General features: G+C 30.8%; 3 protein-coding genes across 3 annotated transcripts; 2 read left to right on the forward strand and 1 right to left on the reverse strand.

Moving 5' to 3' along the window:
• Nucleotides 1-9243: 9243 nt before the first annotated feature.
• LOC114424624 (tetrahydrocannabinolic acid synthase-like) lies at nucleotides 9244-10099 on the forward strand. The gene has a single exon (XM_028391489.1). The coding sequence runs from the start codon at nucleotides 9365-9367 to the stop codon at nucleotides 9833-9835; it is 471 nt and encodes a 156-aa protein (XP_028247290.1). The 5' UTR covers nucleotides 9244-9364; the 3' UTR covers nucleotides 9836-10099.
• A 2307-nt stretch (nucleotides 10100-12406) lies between these two features.
• Nucleotides 12407-14311, forward strand: LOC114424623 (berberine bridge enzyme-like 8). Its single transcript, XM_028391488.1, has one exon. The coding sequence runs from the start codon at nucleotides 12414-12416 to the stop codon at nucleotides 13995-13997; it is 1584 nt and encodes a 527-aa protein (XP_028247289.1). The 5' UTR covers nucleotides 12407-12413; the 3' UTR covers nucleotides 13998-14311.
• A 1695-nt stretch (nucleotides 14312-16006) lies between these two features.
• LOC114420856 (berberine bridge enzyme-like 26) lies at nucleotides 16007-17613 on the reverse strand. Its single transcript, XM_028386575.1, has one exon. The coding sequence runs from the start codon at nucleotides 17611-17613 to the stop codon at nucleotides 16024-16026; it is 1590 nt and encodes a 529-aa protein (XP_028242376.1). The 3' UTR covers nucleotides 16007-16023.
• Between the last annotated feature and the right edge of the window lie 1599 nt (nucleotides 17614-19212).

Genomic DNA, 19212 nt, shown 5'->3' on the forward strand with positions numbered 1-19212 from the left:
AATTGGCTACAAACTTGACGCTAAATGAGACTTTATACAGAGGTTTGAACCTTTAATCTTAGTGTGACACACAAAAATAGACTTTTTTTATCTGAAATAGTTTTGGTTTGGTCGTCACATAAATTGAAGTTATGACCAATAAAAAAAAAGGTTGATGCTAATGTTAGTATTGACGTGGCCGACAATATATTAAATAAAAAGACCGTGCTATAAGTAAATACGAATAATTAAAGTAAGTTTGACTAATATATAGTATCCCAATAATTTTTTAAAAATAATTTTCTTTATTTATTACTGTTATATTAAAATCCTAGATGTTTATAGATTAAAATTATAAAAAGCATAACACATGTCGAAGCTGATACAAAGTTAGTTACCAATCTGTTGAAAGCTGTGCATAGTTAGTGAATATATGGGATACTATGTGCATGAATAGAGGTAGAAAGAAATATTTCGAGTAAAAGGTTAGTTTAGCTCACGAGGGAGCCTAACCTCGAACCAAGGTAGTTATCTTCTTCCTCTTGTTCATAATAATTGGTTTCCTCTTGTTCATAATAATTGGTTTGACCTGCTGTCCATGGCTGCCATGCCAGCCCACAACACCCGCCAAAACATCTCTTTCCATGACATCCTCCCCACACAACCATCCACCATCAATCATTTCTGCCAAATCCATTCATTCGATTTAAAATACATCTTCTCCTTATGTATATCCAGCTCAATTCTTTGGGATTGATTTTGAGAGTACTTGGATCCACTTACTAGCCTTGTGTGGTACCATGGCTCTGCAAACTGTGCAGAGCATGCCAATTCTGACTTTTCCTCCGTCTCCCCCTCACGTGTCTCCTCCTCAATTCACACCACACTCCAACGTTCCTCCTCCCCTTCCTATGCCGTCTGCGATTCCACAATCCCATGTTCCTCCTCCCCTTCTATGATGCCCACGATTCCATGCCCCACACCCAGACAACAAAGCCCCACAACCATCCCGACTCCGCTTCCGATGGCTGGAAAAGAAGATGATCCTGTTATCGGAATTGATTCCGGCACTACCTACCTCCCTGTCAAAGTGTGGTAGCACCACCGTGTCGAACTCATCGCCACTGTTTCTTGTACCAGAACCACACCGTCTTACATTGCTTCTCACCATCTGTCCAACCATTTGTTGCCTCTGCCGCTCCACCCCGCCCACCGCCATTATCGCGAGATCCCCTACGAGACATCATCCTGCTCGGTGACATCGTCGTGCACCGGATTCATCTGCGTTGAATTTGGGTTCTCTTTGCTACTGAGACTCAGCATTGCTCTGTTTGTCATCGAGGTCAACGCCTGCCGTCACATCCACTACCACCTCTGCCTACACGCCACTGTCGTCGTACCTTTTCTCGCTGAACTTGGACATTCTGTCAGCGACCCACGAGATAACCACGTTGGGGCTTGCGCATGGAAGGCTTCCCCTCTTGCACCTTCCACCTTCCAAAGTCCCATTACATCATTCAATACTCACAATTCACAACCTTGTGACATGCTACTGGTCACTCACCGACTCACGTGCTGGTTTCCATTCTTCACATATTTTTTTTCCTAAATCGACCCCTGCTTCAGTTTGTTTTTTTGTCCAACACCTTGGGGACAAAGTGTTTTTGATGGGTTAGGAAATGATAAGAAGAAGATGCATGCATGCACTGCCATACACAGCCATAAAACCAGTTAGTTAATTAGTTACAACTGTATTAGGATTATTAGTAGCTGTTACAAAGTTAGTTACCGAGCTGTTGAAAGTTGTTGTATAGTTAGTGAATATATGGGATACTACGTGCATGAATAAAGAGGTAGAAAGAAAGAAATATTTCGAGTAAAATAAAGTTTAATTTAGTTCAGGAGGGACTTGATCTCGAACCAAGATCTTCTTCCTCTCGCTCATAACAAAATAAATAAATATAATTGTCATATAAAATTACATATCATCATCTCTATAATACAATAGCTAATGTACAAAAGGAAAAGATGAAAAATAGTACAAAGTCTTTCTAGTTAGGCTTCATCGTCATCTAAGGACTGATGAAGTACCGCAAGTGTACGATTTTTTTGGATCAACCAAAAGTATTATATATGGTACCAGAGACACCATAATAATTACTAAGAGAACTCCAGTACTTAAAAAACATTTAGCCTCAATGAGAAGACTAAATGTATCCTAACTTTGGATCCCAGCTATATGTTCTTTACTTATTACATATACCATATGATGCATCCCACTATGTGTCACGCATTCATACTCGTTAAGCTATTCGTTGACCCCACGTAGCCATCTTCCATATACCTCACTGGTCCACTGATAATATGAAGCCTGGATTAGATGGGTCGTAAATATCGATATTAGGGTTGGACTTGACCCAGGCACGAATGACTTGGCCTTGGCATTGAGCAAAGTTAGCGTTGGTTTGGTGACAAGTTTCATTTTCTAAGAAGAAAATATTTTTAAGCCTTTGCGTTAGATTTGTGTCAATGCAATTAACATTAGCAGCGTCGATGTTGAGATTAATGCTAAATTGAGATGCTAAAATCCACATTTCTTGTTGTGTAATAAATGATGATATTTGTGAATTAACTATTCTAATGAAATTTTTAATTAAAAATATTATATTTACGATATTTGTCAATTATCTATTATAATTTATATTTTAATTATTGGTATTTTTTAAATAAGAGATTGAGGAAGGGAGGGGAATCCTAATTAGGTTGGTGCCCCCTCAATACCCAACATCAATCACTCCTCAAATATCATTAAGAAAAGAATCAAAAAATAAAATGGAAAGACTAGACCAAACTCCATACAAAAGAAACTAACAAAACCTGTATGCAGGGAGAGGAATCATGTTCCTAAGAAAGCCATGCCTAACAAAAGAGAAGAGTGAATCCCATCAAGTATAGTTAACTCGGGACAAGGCACCAAAGTTCGTAAGCTATCCGCGCAAGAATTACTGTCTCTATAGATATATGAGAAAAAACCAAAATTATATCTTTTAAAAAAAAAAAACATAAACAATTTAGCTAGGACCGGATTCAAACTCAGAAGAGAGGGGAATAATCACAAAAAAAAATAAAATTATCCAACATTTTTTTCTGAATAATACATGCAACAATTATATATCATTAATTTTATATAAAATACTTATAATTTGATATTCCAATAACGATTAAATTTGATCAATAGTCTATCAAAACACATAATGTTTTATCAAAAAAAATATAATATCTTTCTTAAATGTCACAAAAATAATTAATAATTAATAATTTAACAATTTATTTTCAATGAATACTAAGTATTCAATAAAAAAAAATTTATCTTCCATCTTATTAAGAAGTGTAGTCTTGTTAAAACATTAAATAAAAAATATGAAAAAATTTAAAATCTTTCTTTCATGTAGTGTACATGTGGCCTTTTTTTTTAGATTTTGTCAATCTTACCAATGTCCTAACTCGTGATTACAACCATAATTATTGTGTGTTTTCATAATTTAGAAATTATAATAATCTTCAATTAATCCAATGATACTTATTTATATGAGATTTAAAAATAAGAATTCCAATTGCATAAAAATAGAATTTAACAATTAGATATTAACAAAGAAAAAATTCATTATATAATAACTAAAATTAAATGAAATATAATATTTAAATTAAATTTCTTAAAAAAGATAAAAGTACAGTTAATTTTATAATTTATAAAGTTAGGAGATAAAAAACTAATCATATAATAACTAAATTTTGATCAAATATAATATTTAGATAAGATTTCTTTAAAAATTATTAATATTTATTTTATAATTTAAAAAATAAAGTTAAGAGATAAAATCTATTTATATTATAATTTAAATTAAAAAAATAAATGATCACATTTATCCTGAGAGTGTGAAATACTAATAAATTGATCATTGAAAAATAAAAAATTTAAATTCAATTCCTAAATGTGACAATTAGTCCTATAGATAATTTAATGATAAATTGATATACAAATTTTACAACTTATTATCAAATTCATCATAGAAAATAATAATTTAATGATAAAATGGTCTCACAAATTTAATGACATAAATAATTTGGAGCACTTTTACATATTTAATGACTAAATTTACATTTTTATCTTTAAAAAACTAATTTGTCACCACTACATCATACTTTTAGAGACAAATTTAGTTATTTACTCGTAAAAAAATATAATCAAATTTCTTTACTTAATAAAAAATAAAATTTATATAAAATAAACAAATAATATTAATATATTATTTTTTAAAATTGAAAAAGTAAGGAGGATCCACCTTCTACGCAAACGCCAAGGAACAAGCTAGGAAGGGTTTCTCGAAGGCTTGAATAACTAGGTAGGAGTCACATTCAATCCATAAATTCTTCCACTTTTAGTTCATTTATTCATTATTAAATTATATATTTTATATTTACACATTTATTGATGAAATAATAATGTATTATTTTTTGTGATTGTTATATAATTTTTTATATATGATTATATGGATTAAATATAGGTAATGTATTTTATTATTAAATATTAAATATCTATTAACTTTAAACTGAATATTAATTGTTTAAAATTACACAGGTTTAATTATAATATATCTATTTATTTTAATTGTCTCTAACGGTTTCATTAGTAACTAGAAACGTCATAAATATTGGTTTTTATAATAATTTTAAAATTATTTTTATCCATATTGAAAGTACCAAAAAATTTATAATAATAATTCATACATGATGCTTAATTAACTAAATTATATCCCTTTTATTAATGATTTTAAAAGTAAATATCACTGTAAAAATATTTAATTTTATCAACCGACTAAACTATTAACTATTTAAATTTTTATGTCAAAAATAAAATATTTATAATTTCTTAACTAAATATTAATTCATTTTTAAAATTAATTGTATTTAACCATTTTTTATTTGAATAGTTTTGTAACAGTTTTAAATTATAACCGCTAATATGTAATTAATTATATCATTGTAGGTTCTTATTATAATTTGCTAATGATATTTTTGGAATTAATTATTTTAATTAATTTATAAATAACTACTATTTTATTTATTTACTTATTTATAATATATTTTTTTTAAAATTTCATATACGTCAACCATATTTAATTATTTCAATGTTTAAATATATTGATTTACTTTGTGCCAATTCCTTCGATGCCCTAGAACATCGTTTACCAATGAAAGTCAAATTTATTAAAAGATTTTAAATTTTGAATTCCTAATTTCTTCTTCTCTCTCCTTCCATTTATTGTATCATGCGATCCCACTTGCCCCTTTTTCCATTAAAGCTTTACGAAGGTGATTTAATGCTAGTAGTATCGATAAAGAGAAGCGATTAAAATTCTTAATTACTAGTTAAGATATTGGTAACCAATATCGTTAAAATATTAATTAATAAATTATATTTATTACATAAATAATATAAAATATAAAATTACACAACTAATAAGAGATAATAACATAAATAAAATAGAAAAATATCACAACTTTATTTAACTTGATTCGAGCTTGCACTCTTACATCCACAATTTCAACCTCAATTATTTTCATTTTTCTTACATTCATAATCTCCTCAACTTATAAACATCCTCTGAGCATGATCTTTTTGTTTCATCTAGGGTGATGACTTCTCTTCAAGTTAGGTAATAAAAACTGATTGATTGTGTTTAAATTATTTTTCAAATATTTGGCCGAAAAGGCTAACCATACTCCATTGATGAACCAAGTTGAACATGAGGCGTTCTTTTCCTATGATTGTTAATGTTTATTTTTCCTGCTAGATCATACAAAGTTATTTTTTGAAATATTTTCTCTATTGACATACAGGCATCCACCTAGAGCCACTAAAATAACTCTTACACTTGCTAGTTTAATTTTCCAAGCAATAATAGAGACTTCAGTGTACTGAATATATAACAAAATAAAAAATCCCACAAAGGTTTATTACTTTCTTGTTTTATTCATTTTCTTGAATCACGACTATGCTGTTTTTACTCGCACCACTTTCACTTTTGAAAGTGGTGATTACAGAATGGTGATGGCCATGGTCGAACACAAATGGAGATTCAAGTTGGGTCAGATGATTTGAGTGGTATAACCTATAAAATATATGATAATGGATTGACGACGACCAAGAGCGAAAAATACTTGACGCACAAAGATGGTTATCCACTTGAACACTTTTTCCTTCCTAATTGGCACAGTTGGTCAGGGTCGGTCAATGAGATTTTATGACTTATAATAAAATATTAAATAAAATTTTCTTATATTTAAATATTTAAAAATAAACACATAAATTTATTAAAAATATATTTTTTATTTCATTAAACAAATAACATAATTTAACGAATATGAAAACAAACATCATATTTTTTCTTAAATAACATTTTTATTTAATTTACTCTTATGTTATGAATTACTATTAAAAAATTTATCTTTAAGAAAAAATTTCATATACATAAATATCAATTATAATTAGGCATGACTAAGGGACATGGCAGGGTGCAGATTTTACTCCCCTGACCCTGTCATTCTCGCAAAAAGTTACCAAACATATGATTTAAAAGATGTTATATTATAGTTTTTAACTCATTAGCATGTACCCTTCTACCGAATTTTATTTAGTTTGTGTAAACTCGTACGGATTTTCTCTCATTTTAAAATTTTAATTTATTAATTATATTTACTATTTAATTTATTTTTTGCATTTGATTCCAAAAAGGAAATTCTCTAATTCTCTATCATTTTCATATATCATTAATAAAATATCATTTTATATTAAAATTTAAATATATTTTATTCTTTATTAATATACTAAGTTTAGTCTTATATTCTTTCTAATTTAATTTGTGTTTGTGTTTTTTTAATATGTTAATATATCATACAATTAAAAATCCATTCAATATGAATTTATGATTATAACACATTAGGAAAATTAAGTAAAAGAGTGATATTTTTTAATAAGTGTCACATTTTAATTTGGATAAAAAAAAGATATAAAATAAAAAAATAACTAATTTATTTATAAAAATAATATAGAATAATTTTAAAAAGATATATTACAAAACTATATTTTTTTTAAAAATGGCCCCTTTCAATTGTGAACTCAATGCGGTCGCACCTCCACATGACCCCCTAATAGAGAAAACTTGCTAGCTTTCTCTAAACTGACAGTCATACTTCCTTTTGAGAAATGTTTCAATATGAATTTTTCTTTAATTAGAAGCCTCGGAGGCTTAAATTGGGAAGGAAAAAATTGTAGTTATTCACTCCAACACTTTTCACTTTCCAATTGGCACGATTCAAAAAAAAATTGCAAAAAAAATCATACCAATATTCAAGTTATAACAAGATAGAAAAAAAAAATTCAAGCATCAAAATATCATCAATAATAAACTGTGCTAGTTGCAGTAATGCGACGGCGGAGGTGGCAACTCTTAAACTCACAATTTTACAAATATAAGTAGACACTACCATGCACAATAAAAACATTTTATATCAATTAAATTAGACTTTTTAATATTTATCCTAACACACTATTTAATCATGTTTCTAGCGTGTTTTTTTCTTTTCAAAGTTAAAATTTTGAATTATTAGTGTAAAGAGTATTTTGTCAAGCGTTTAAGAATTTTTAATAACATTTTTATATTACTTAATTAAACTTTTATGTGATTATCCAGTTTATGAAAGTTTTATAAATTTATATAGACTTCGAGTTTTTTTTTGTTGTAGGTTAAAAATTATGATTGTTTTCTAACTCACTAAGTTAAAAATTAATGTCGCTCATAATACATAACTGTTGTTGAATCAAAATATTTTTATACAATAAAAATTAAATACAGATTCTTCTACTAAATTGATTATTTTTACTTATATAAACGTAAAGAGATTTTAAATTATTACCTAGCATGCGATTTTATACCACTACACTAATCTTTTGGATTATAAATTCTTGAGTTTAACAATCTTAGTTAAATATTATTTTTTTGATAAAAAATTAAAAATTAAATTTGAAAGTTTGCCTACGCATTTCATCAATGTCAAAGATGACGCTATGGTGCCGACGCTAATTCAGCCATTTCTTGTACTGTTAGGTGTTGTATAAGTGGTAAAAATATGGCCCTAGGAAGCCTAATCAAAAGTTATGATGATTAAGTTAAAATTTGGCCTCTGAAAGTGTGTCCAAATGTAGCACCCCAGAGAATACAAAGAGAATAGGAAAAATATATTTGAAAATTTTACGGAGTATAGACACCTTGAGAGATAGTAAAAAAGAAAGAGAAGTAAGTAATATATATGATTTATAATATGCTATGACAAAAAAAAAAAGAGGAAAATAAAAGATGCATAATGGGGTATTAATGTTAGGATAAGGTTGCATAGACATCCTATATATGCTAAGTTGACATTTTGAAAGATAAGAAAAAAAAATGTAGAATAGATAATACGATTTGATAGAAAAAAGATTAAAAAAACAAAAATTATTAAATAAGTATATATTATATATAGGTTTCCATATATAATTACTTTAATATTATTGAAATCTTCAAATATCCTGTCCAAGAGAATGTAATACGATCTCAAAATGATAACCTCCTCCTTTACAGCATAGGAGTACTCCAGTCCACCCCAATACATGATAAATAATATATATAACACGCATGATATATATATATATATATATATATATATATATATATATATATATAGAGAGAGAGAGAGAGAGAGAGAGAGAGAGAGATTAATCTTTATTTTAAGACGCATAATTATGATGACAAATTATTCAAGCGCTAGCATGACAATGATGACTAAAATTTCAACCATATTGGCACACCCAATAATCTACCATCATCTGCAACACACCAATATTTCATTTATTAAAAAAGGAGGGAAACAAAATATGGGGATACATATACCAAATCCATATACAATAATTTTAATCTATGCATAGAAGAACCAAACTATTTCAGTAGAAGTCATTTCTAATAAAAGAAGGAATTAAGTCCCACACCACAAAAAAATGATGTATGATTTAACTATACCAAATGAACTTCGTTTACCAGGAGTCAAGATTCTACTGTACAGCTGCGTGCCTGTGCATGAAAATGATGAAATGCGAGTTTGGTCATACTTGTGTTACGTTGAAGTTTCTCTATTTATTAAATTTGTAGAATAATCTCTCTAGTTCGGCACAATAAGGTACGCATTGATAAATGTAGTGTCTAACGCAAGCTCAAAACCCCTTGTCATTGTGACACCACTAGTTGTTTCCCACGTTCAAGCCACCATAATCTGTTCCCAACGCCATGGCATGCAGATCCGAACCAGAAGCGGAGGCCACGATTACGAGGGTCTCTCCTACGTTGCCAAGGTTCCATTTGTGGTCATTAACCTCATAAACCTTCGAGAAATCAAAGTGGACGTGAAAAACAACACTGCATGGGTTCAAGCTGGAGCAACTATTGGTGAACTTTACTACAAGATTAGCGAGAAAAGCAAAACACTAGGGTTCCCAGCAGGTGTGTGGCCCACTATGGGCACTGGTGGCCACTTCAGTGGCGGTGGCTATGGATTCTTGATGCGTAAGTTCGGTCTCGCTGCTGATAATGTATTCGATGCTCACATAATTAACCCGAAGGGTAATCTCCTTGATAGAGAAGCCATGGGTGAGGATCTGTTTTGGGTCATTAGAGGAGGTGGAGGACCAGGTTTTGGAATCATCGTGGCTTGGAAGATAAAACTAGTTCCAGTTCCATCTACTGTGACAGTGTTCAATGTTTGAAGGACATTGGAGCAGAATGCAACAGATATTATTCATAAGTGGCAGCTTGTGGCAAATAAACTTGACAATGGCCTAATGATTAGGGTCAACGAGGTAAGGGTAAATTCGTGATGTTTTATTCCAAAACTCGTGATGTAGATTGCTAACTTACTCTAAGATGGAAGTATCATTACCCTTATTTTATCTCTCTTCTCTTGATTTTTTTTCCTCTAGGTCTCTGTCTCTTTATCCCATTCATACACCCCATCTCCATATACTCTGAAAAATGAGATGTATGTTTATCTTTTTCCTTTTATTTTATTCTCCATGTGTTGTGTCATAGTGTGTATCAAATACATGCACCTCATTAAGTAGTATTTATGGTAACTACGCAGTTTTTTTTAAAAAAAATTTAAATCAGAAAAAACATATTATTAAACTGGTACCAGAAGTACCCAGGAATACAAATAAAAGTTGGGGATCTCGTAGACTAAGCACGCAGGTAGCATATATACCAAAAGTTGGATAATTCGAGGGGAGTAATTATTGAGCCATGAGCAACCACACTCATCTTGTTTGTCTGAGTCGATCACCAAATCGAATCATCGGTTCTAATACTAGTTGTTGGGTAATTCAAGTAAAGATCGGATAGATTTATACTAATAAGTCATGAACAATCATATAAAAAAAATTAATACCACACTTTAACCCAAAACTTTAAGACTTAGGTTTATGGGTTTTCGTTTCACTTATATAATACTCAATTTTTTTACTTTTTTTTTTTTTTACTTTTAAACTTCACCTGACATTTGTATTTCAAAATGCATCATGTATATATGTTGATCCAGCTCGATCCCAACGTTAACATTGTCTTACTGGAAAATTCATGTACAAGAATGAAAAGAGCTTACCTATGCCAGTCATTCATTTGAGAACAGGAAGATAGACTTTCATTGGATGTATGTGGGAGCACTAGGAGGGAATGGAAAGTGAAGTAATAATGTAACCGGACGTAACCAAGGAATTCCAAGATACTAATAAAGAAACTATTAGAATTTGGAAATGTAAGTCTAGAAACTTGTTTTTCCACAAAGTTTGGTCTATAGCGGCTGAGTTTGTCCTATCAATTAATTCCTATTAGATGGTATAATAAGATAAATTAAATAAAAGAGAAACGAAAAAAAATGCTTTCATTCATAAAATTTTAACTTTTTTTTTATTTTTGGTTATTTATAGTTCAATTGATTGTGACTTTAGATGAAATTTTTCCTTTAACATTAAATGTGAGGAACTGAGGATTATTACTTACACTTAATTTAGAGTTAGTGTGACAGTTATGTGTGGACTGAGATATAGGTTAAATTAAGAAAAAAAGTTTTTTTTTTTATAAAATTTATCTTTTACATTCCTTGTTTTTCCTACAAATTATTCTAATTAGTATTAAATAGAGAAGATGTTAGATATTTTTATATTTTGAAGATTGCCGTGGAGCTGGTTTAATTTTGAAAAAAAAAAAAAACACCATTTGGTGTGCTGGTTTATATATGGCTAGAAATTTTCTATCCATCTAATGGATAATGCATGTTAACCGGGGTTGTCTAGAAGTTGGTGACGTTTTAGGTAAAGTTTACGCTTGAATTCTATGTTATTATAATTAATCAATTTTATTCTTCTAATATTTCGAGCTACAAATTTTTAAAAAGTTTAATAATCAAACAATTTCAATATTTTACCCTATGGTAGTTCATTCATTATTATCTTAATTGCAACAGTTAATCTCAAATTGAATAAAAAAGGGAGTATTGTGTTCAAATGAGTATATTTAGAGGTGATAAATGAGCCTAAATCGAATAACTCATAAATAAAGTCAAGTTGATCTCTGAAATTTTTTGTCTAAAAAGAATCTTAATCAATTTTGTTCAGCCTAGCTTACGGATTAGGCTGAGTACAATAAATTATAGATAAAAAAAAATATCAAGCCTATTTGGCCTGATAATTTATTTTATTTTATTCCTTGTAGAATCCACATAAATTTAAAAAAAAAATAAAATGAATTCATTTGGTCCAACCAATAAATTTGTAACTTATAAGAAAGTCAGACTAGTCGGCTTCGTTGGCGAGACTGGGCCTAACAGGTCATTGTTTCACTTCTTATAACATCAGCAACGAGGGATCTTGGCACTGTTCGTAGGAAGGGCAATCTCACTTTTGTCTTTGTCTGTTGTAGTGTGTAAGCAGATCGACAACGTGAACGAACTGTTTTTGAAAACGAACCTCCTCGAACGAGTTCTTGGCATTTATTTAATTGTTGGCATGCATAAAAAATAACTTAAGATTCAAACGTTGGGATTGACATTATAGATGTTCTTAGTGAGTTAAAGAATGTATAGAAAAATAATATATTTTTTTAATTAATATGTAGGAAAATAAATAGAAGGATATAGCGGTCCTCCAATCAAAAGATAATTTTCCAAAGAATCGTAATTCTATCACTTCCTTTAGTACACTCTATTCAAATATGCCAGCCATAAACGACCGCATGAGTTGGCTATAAATACCTGAGTTCCCACCAGTTGAAAAGACAAGAAAGGAGACCAAAATGGCCACTTCAATGGTAAAATTAGCTTTCCTTTCTATCACAGTTTTCATTTCAATTTTCCCTTCAGCCTCTACTTCTGCTGGCCACGATAAAGGTTTCCTTCAATGTTTTCAAACAATGTTAGGAGTTGACAACACAACTTCAGGAGTAATATTCACCAAAACTAGTTCTTCTTATGAACCCATTTTGAAGTCTTCTATAAGAAACGCCAGATTCCTAGACACTTCAGTCCCGAAGCCAAACCTCATTGTTACTCCACATAACCTATTCCACATCCAAGTAGCACTGTTTTGCTCAAAGAAAAGTGGCTTACAAGTAAGAATTCGAAGTGGGGGCCATGACTATGAAGGCCTTTCATATGTCTCTCACGTTCCATTCATAATCATTGATCTTTTCAACCTTAGGTCCATAACCATTAACATGGACGAAGAAACTGCATGGGTTGAGTCAGGTGCAACACTTGGAGAACTCTATTATGCAATTGAAAAGAAAAGTGAGGTTCATGGTTTCCCAGCTGGAAGTTGCTCCACTGTTGGTGTTGGAGGGCATTTGAGTGGAGGTGGGTTTGGTACAATTTTCAGAAAATACGGCTTAGCTTCTGATAATATAATTGATGCTCAAATTATAAATGTTAATGGGAAGATACTGAACAGAACACTGATGGGAGAAGATCTCTTTTGGGCCATAAGAGGAGGAGGAGGGTCTAGCTTTGGAGTCATTACTGCATGGAAAATCAAGCTTGTACCTGTTCCTTCAAAAGTCGCAACTTTTGATGTTTCAAGGACCCTTGATCAAGGTGCCACTACCCTTTTCCACAAGTGGCAAACTATTGCTCCCAAACTTCCTAAAGAACTTTTCTTGCACACTGTTGTGGGAGTTACCAATTCAGCTTCTGAAGAAGGTGGAAAAACTGTGGTGGTTTCCTTCTCGGGATTGTATCTTGGGACACCAGAGAATCTCCTTCCTTTGATGCTAAACAGTTTTGCAGAATTAGGTTTGCGGCGCGACAACTTCACCGAGATGACTTGGATTCAATCTGTTCTTTACTTTGCAGGCTTTTCAAAAGATGAGTCCTTGGAGGTCTTGCTTAGGAGAAATCAAACATCTCCATCTTTCAAAGCAAAATCTGATTATGTGAAGGAACCAATTCCGTTGCATGGCTTAGAAGGGCTATGGAAGATGCTACTCTTGGAGAACCCACCACCGTTTATCTTCACACCATATGGTGGAATAATGAGTGAGATTTCAGAATCAGAAACTCCGTTTCCACACAGAAAAGGGAACTTATATGGTATCCAGTATTCGGTGAATTTGGTTTCTAATGAAGAAGCGCCAAAGCATATAGAATGGTTGAGAAGACTGCATGCATATTTGGCGCCGTATGTGTCAAAGTTTCCAAGACAAGCATACCTAAATTATAGAGACCTTGATTTGGGTGTGAACAGAGGGAACTCGAGCTATGAAAATGGAAAATCTTGGGGTTTGAAATATTTCAATTACAATTTTGAAAGGCTGGCACGAGTGAAGGCAGAAGTTGATCCTGGAAATTTTTTCAGGGATGAGCAGAGCATTCCTCCATTGTAGAAGATGGCAATCACAAATAATAATTAATAAATTATCAAACATTCCGAATGAAGAGTGATTTGTAAATTGCAAGTGGTCCAAGTGGAGTTATTAATCAGAAAGACAAGCACTCTTACATAATTAATAAATATCAATACGAGATACGAAGTTTGAGCACAGACAAAATTATTGATATAAAAAACATGTTAACTGCCCGTGCGGTAGACCACAGATTAATACTTGAGATTTATAAGATGCTAACAGAGAAGCAGCTGAAGTAAAAAAATAATAATCGGAAAGTTTGTTGGCTAATGTATATGAGTTGATCGAAGTGGTGAGTTAATTAAAAGGATTATTTTGGAATATAAAAACGATATTTTCCTCACGAGGTTACTGTTTTGAGCTCAAATATTTCAGTTATTGTAGAAAAAAAAATGTGTATTGACTAAGTAAATAAACGTGTGACTTGTATATTTAACTAATTTTAAAAAAATAACTATAACTATAACTAGTTTTACATAACTAGTTATATAAAATTATAACCAATTTTATAGTTATGAATATTTGAAATAACTTATTTTATTTAAAAAATAGTTGTAGTTGTAAAATTATAACTAGTTATGTATTTGATTTTAAATATAATTTGTTATATAACTAGTTATATTCTCATATTTTAAAAATAATAACTAATTATATCAAATTATATTTATATTTTAAAAACTAGTTATGGTTATAATACCAACTTATAATCTAGTTATTTATTAGGCATGGTTATAATTATCTAAATATCCAAATCATGAGCACCCTTAGCTAGAAGGTAATTAAGTCTTGACCAATAATTATTTATGTCAAGGACTGAACTTAAGTAATATTTGGACAATCTAATTTTAATTTTAGTACATTAGCAACTTGTGTCAAATCACTTGAGGTGGATATATAAGCCTTTTTTTTAATTCATATAATTATATTGAGTTTGATCCGTAGCCAGCAAACCTAGTGGAGTACCTGCTTATTAATTTGTTATGTTGAGATTTTGATATTTAATTTAGGTTTTTCTTGTTAATTTGTTATGTATAACATGTTTATATATTTTAGTGTGATAAATTTTAACTTAAAAATAGATTTTTTTTTACTTTATACATTTTCACTTTTTAAAAATATTTTTAAAAAAATATTTTTTTTTTCAAATTAAGATTTACATTCGCATACCAATCCGATCATCCTTGGACTTTTACAGGCCAGATACAGACTTTGAAAAAAAAATCTTTTTGTTTTGCAAACCTATAATTGGACCAATGATTTCAGGATGACTTCTTGCTTTTGGAACAAATTTCGCAATGAGATTTGAAACCTATTATTATTATCTCATGCATTATACTCCTACTCCAACCCCTACCACCAGGCCAACTCTAGTGTGTTGTGATAACTCTTACCCTTAAATTGTAAGGGTTTTTTTTTATTGAAAATTAAGGGTTAATTACTTAGTGAAAAGTCAACATTTTTTCTGCAATAACTGAAATATTTGAGCTCAAAACAGTAACTTCGTGAGAAAAAAATATCATTTTTATATTTCTAAATCTTTTCATTATTAACGTCATCAATGGGACTCATATACATTAGCTAATAAGCTTCCCGAGTACTATTTTTTACTTAAACTGATTCATGTAAACACCTTATAAAATTTGAAGTGTTTTTATATCAATGTTTATGTACGTTCTGACCTCAAACTCCGTTTGAGTGTCTGTTCTGTTGTCCCTAGCACAACAATCGCTGGAAACCCTTACACTATTGTACACTTTTTAAAGTTAGGTGGGAACCCAAAATGGAATATTGGATTTTATTAATGCTATAAGCTACTACAAGAGGTCAAACGAAAATTAATTTTGCAAACCTTTGTGATTAAACTAAGAATTTACAAAGCACAACTTCTGGACTATAGCAATTGAAATTTGCAACGGCTACAGATCATTATTATGGAGAAAACTATGCCTATGACTATGAGGATGTTTGCAGGTCTCAGTAATTTATTATTTGTGATTGTCATCTCCTACAATGGAGGAATGCTCTGCTCATCCCTGAAAAAATTTCCAGGATCAACCCTGGCCTTCACTAGTGCCAGCCTTTCAAAATTGCAATTGAAATATTTCAAACCCCAAGATTTTGCTTTTTCATACCACGGTTTCCCTTGGTTGGCTCCCAAATCAAGGTCTCTATAATTCAAATATGCTCGTCTTGGAAACTTTGACACATAAGGTGTCATATATGCATACAATCTTCTTATCCAATCTATATGCTTTGGCGCATCTTCATTTGAAGCAAAATTCACCATATACTGGATACCATATAAGTTCCCTTTTCTGTGTGGAAACGGAGTTTCTGATTCTGAAATCTCACTCATTATTCCACCATATGGTGTGAGGATCAACAGTGGTGAGTTATCCAAGAGTAGCATCTTCCACAGCCCTTCTAAGCCACGTAACGGAATCGGTTCCTTCACATAATCAGATTTTGCTTTGAAAGATGGAGGTGAATGGTTTCTCCTGAGCAGGATCTCCAAGGATTCATCAATTGAAAAGCCTGCATAGTGAAGAACGGATTGAATCCAAGTCATCTCGGTGAAGTTGTCGCGCCGCAAACCTAATTCTGCAAAACTGTTTTGCATCAAAGTAAGGAGATTCTCAGGTGTCCCAAGATACAGTCCGGAGAAGGAAACCACCACAGTTTTTCCACCTTCTTGAGAAGCTGAATTGGTAACTCCCACAACAGTGTGCAAGAAAAGTTCTTTTGGAAGTTTGGGAGCGATAGTTTGCCATTTGTGGAAAAGGGTAGTGGCACCTTGATCAAGGGTCCTTGAAACATCAAAAGTTGTGACTTTTGAAGGAACAGGTACAAGTTTGATTTTCCATGCAGTAATGACTCCAAAGCTAGACCCTCCTCCTCCTCTTATGGCCCAAAAGAGATCTTCTCCCATCAGTGTTCTGTTCAGTATCTTCCCGTTAACATCTATAATCTGAGCATCAATTACATTATCAGAACCTAAGCCATATTTTCTGAAAATTGTACCAAACCCACCTCCACTCAAGTGCCCTCCAATACCAATAGTGGAACAACTTCCAGCTGGGAAACCATGGACCTTACTTTTCTTTGCAATTGCATAATAGAGTTCTCCAACTGTAGCACCTGATTGTACCCATGCAGTTTCTTCGTCCATGTTAATGGTTATAGACCTAAGGTTGACAAGATCAATGATCAAGAATGGAATGTGAGAATGAGAGACATAAGAAAGGCCCTCATAGTCATGGCCCCCACTTCGAATTCTTACTTGTAAGCCACTTTTCTTTGAGCAAAAGAGTGCTACTTGGATGTGGAATAGGCTATGTGGTGTAACAATAAGGTTTGGTTTTGGGGCTGAACTGTTAAGGAATCTGGCGTTTCTTATAGAAGACTCCAAAATGGGTTCATAAGAAGAACTAGTTTTGGTGAATATTACTCCTGAAGTTGTGTTGTCAACTCCTAACATTGTTTGAAAACATTGAAGGAAACCTTTCTGGTGGCCAGCAAAAGTAGAAGTTGCAGGGAAATTTGAAATGAAAAGGGTGAGAGAAAGGAAAACTAGGTTTACCATTGAATTAGCCATTTTTCTTATCTTTTCATCTGATGGGAACTCAGGTATTTATAACAAACTCTGGCGGTTTACGGCTGGCATATTTGAATGGAGTCTTTCAAAAGATAATTAAGAGTCATGATTCTATAAAATAATCTTTTGCTTTTTCCAGCAAAGATTAAGGAAAAAGATATCAAGATTGTTATATCCTTCTGCTTCTTTTTTCGAAAAATCTAAACATACAAGACTATAACAAACCCGAAAATTAAACTGACTAAAAAACAATAGTCAAAGTTTGGTATTTGATAAATCAATTCAATTTAATAAAATTAAAAAAATATATATATCTTAAAATTAAAAGAAAAACCAGACCGATAAGAAATTGGAAAAAAAATTATTGACATGAATATAATTTTGAATATGATTTTTTAAAAAAAAAAGAAATTGATTCAATTTAATTCAAACAGAATATCTTTATCTTTATATTAACAAAAGTAAAAAAGTTTTGAATGAAATCTTTGTACATTTCAATGAGAAGTTTTTAAATTTATTTAGATTATTTTTTATAATTTTAAATTATTTATTATCAAATAACTATTATAATTATTTTTATCTTTATATTATTAAAAAGAAAGATATCTTTGAGGAAAAACTTCGTAGATTTCAGTGGAAAATTTTCATATAATTAATTTTATAAAATTTCTTATAATTATAAATTAATTATTATCAATAAGATTTGAAATTCTGAACAAATAAATTTATGATAATTAATAATTATAATTAATTATTATCAAATAATTATAATATGTATTTAAATTTTTGCCAAAATACACTTCCTTAAAATATCACATACCTTATATCTATTTGTGAAAAATATATTTAATTAAGATATTTTTTTAACAACCATTTGAGTTAAAATAGATAAATATAATTATCATGTAAATTTATTTTTGATATACTATATATTTAAAAGTTATATTATTATGATATTTATATAATCTATACTAATAATAAAGGAAATATTTTTATTTAGTAAACACATTTTATTTTATTTTTTAATTTTTTTACTTCTTTTTTAATAATTATCTATTATTCTCTTGTTAGTTTTTTTAACTTCTAATTTTTTTTTTATTTTGTTAAAATAGAGAAAGATTTGGTGTATACATTTTTTTTTTGACATTTTTATCCTTAAATTAATTAAAAAAATGATCACCTATTATTCTTAATTACTTTACAACTGATAATACAAAATGCATAAAAACTAAAAGTGAACATGATAAGTTTTTAAAAAGGATAAATTTAGTCTTAACTTGATCTTAGTAACAACCCATTTTCCCCTATTCTCTTCAGGTCAAATTTCTCAAACTAGGTTACTTTTAAAAATTAATTCTCAAAAGGGGGCTGTTTTGAAACTTTTTCCAGGAGGGGTCTGTTTTGGAAGGGGACTCGCCAGTGGGGTTGGCGAGTTGGACACGTGGCGGCGCCTGGTAGACTCGCCAGTGGAGTTGGCGAGTTGCTGTCCACGTGGCGGGTCCCGCCACTCGTACGGACGAAATGCTTTTTACGGAAAAAAAAAATTTTAACTTCAAACGCGTATAACTTTTGATAGGAATGTCCGTTTGAGGCCCATAA

Source organism: Glycine soja, chromosome 8, assembly GCF_004193775.1.
Source record: "Glycine soja cultivar W05 chromosome 8, ASM419377v2, whole genome shotgun sequence".
Lineage (NCBI taxonomy): Eukaryota > Viridiplantae > Streptophyta > Magnoliopsida > Fabales > Fabaceae > Glycine > Glycine soja.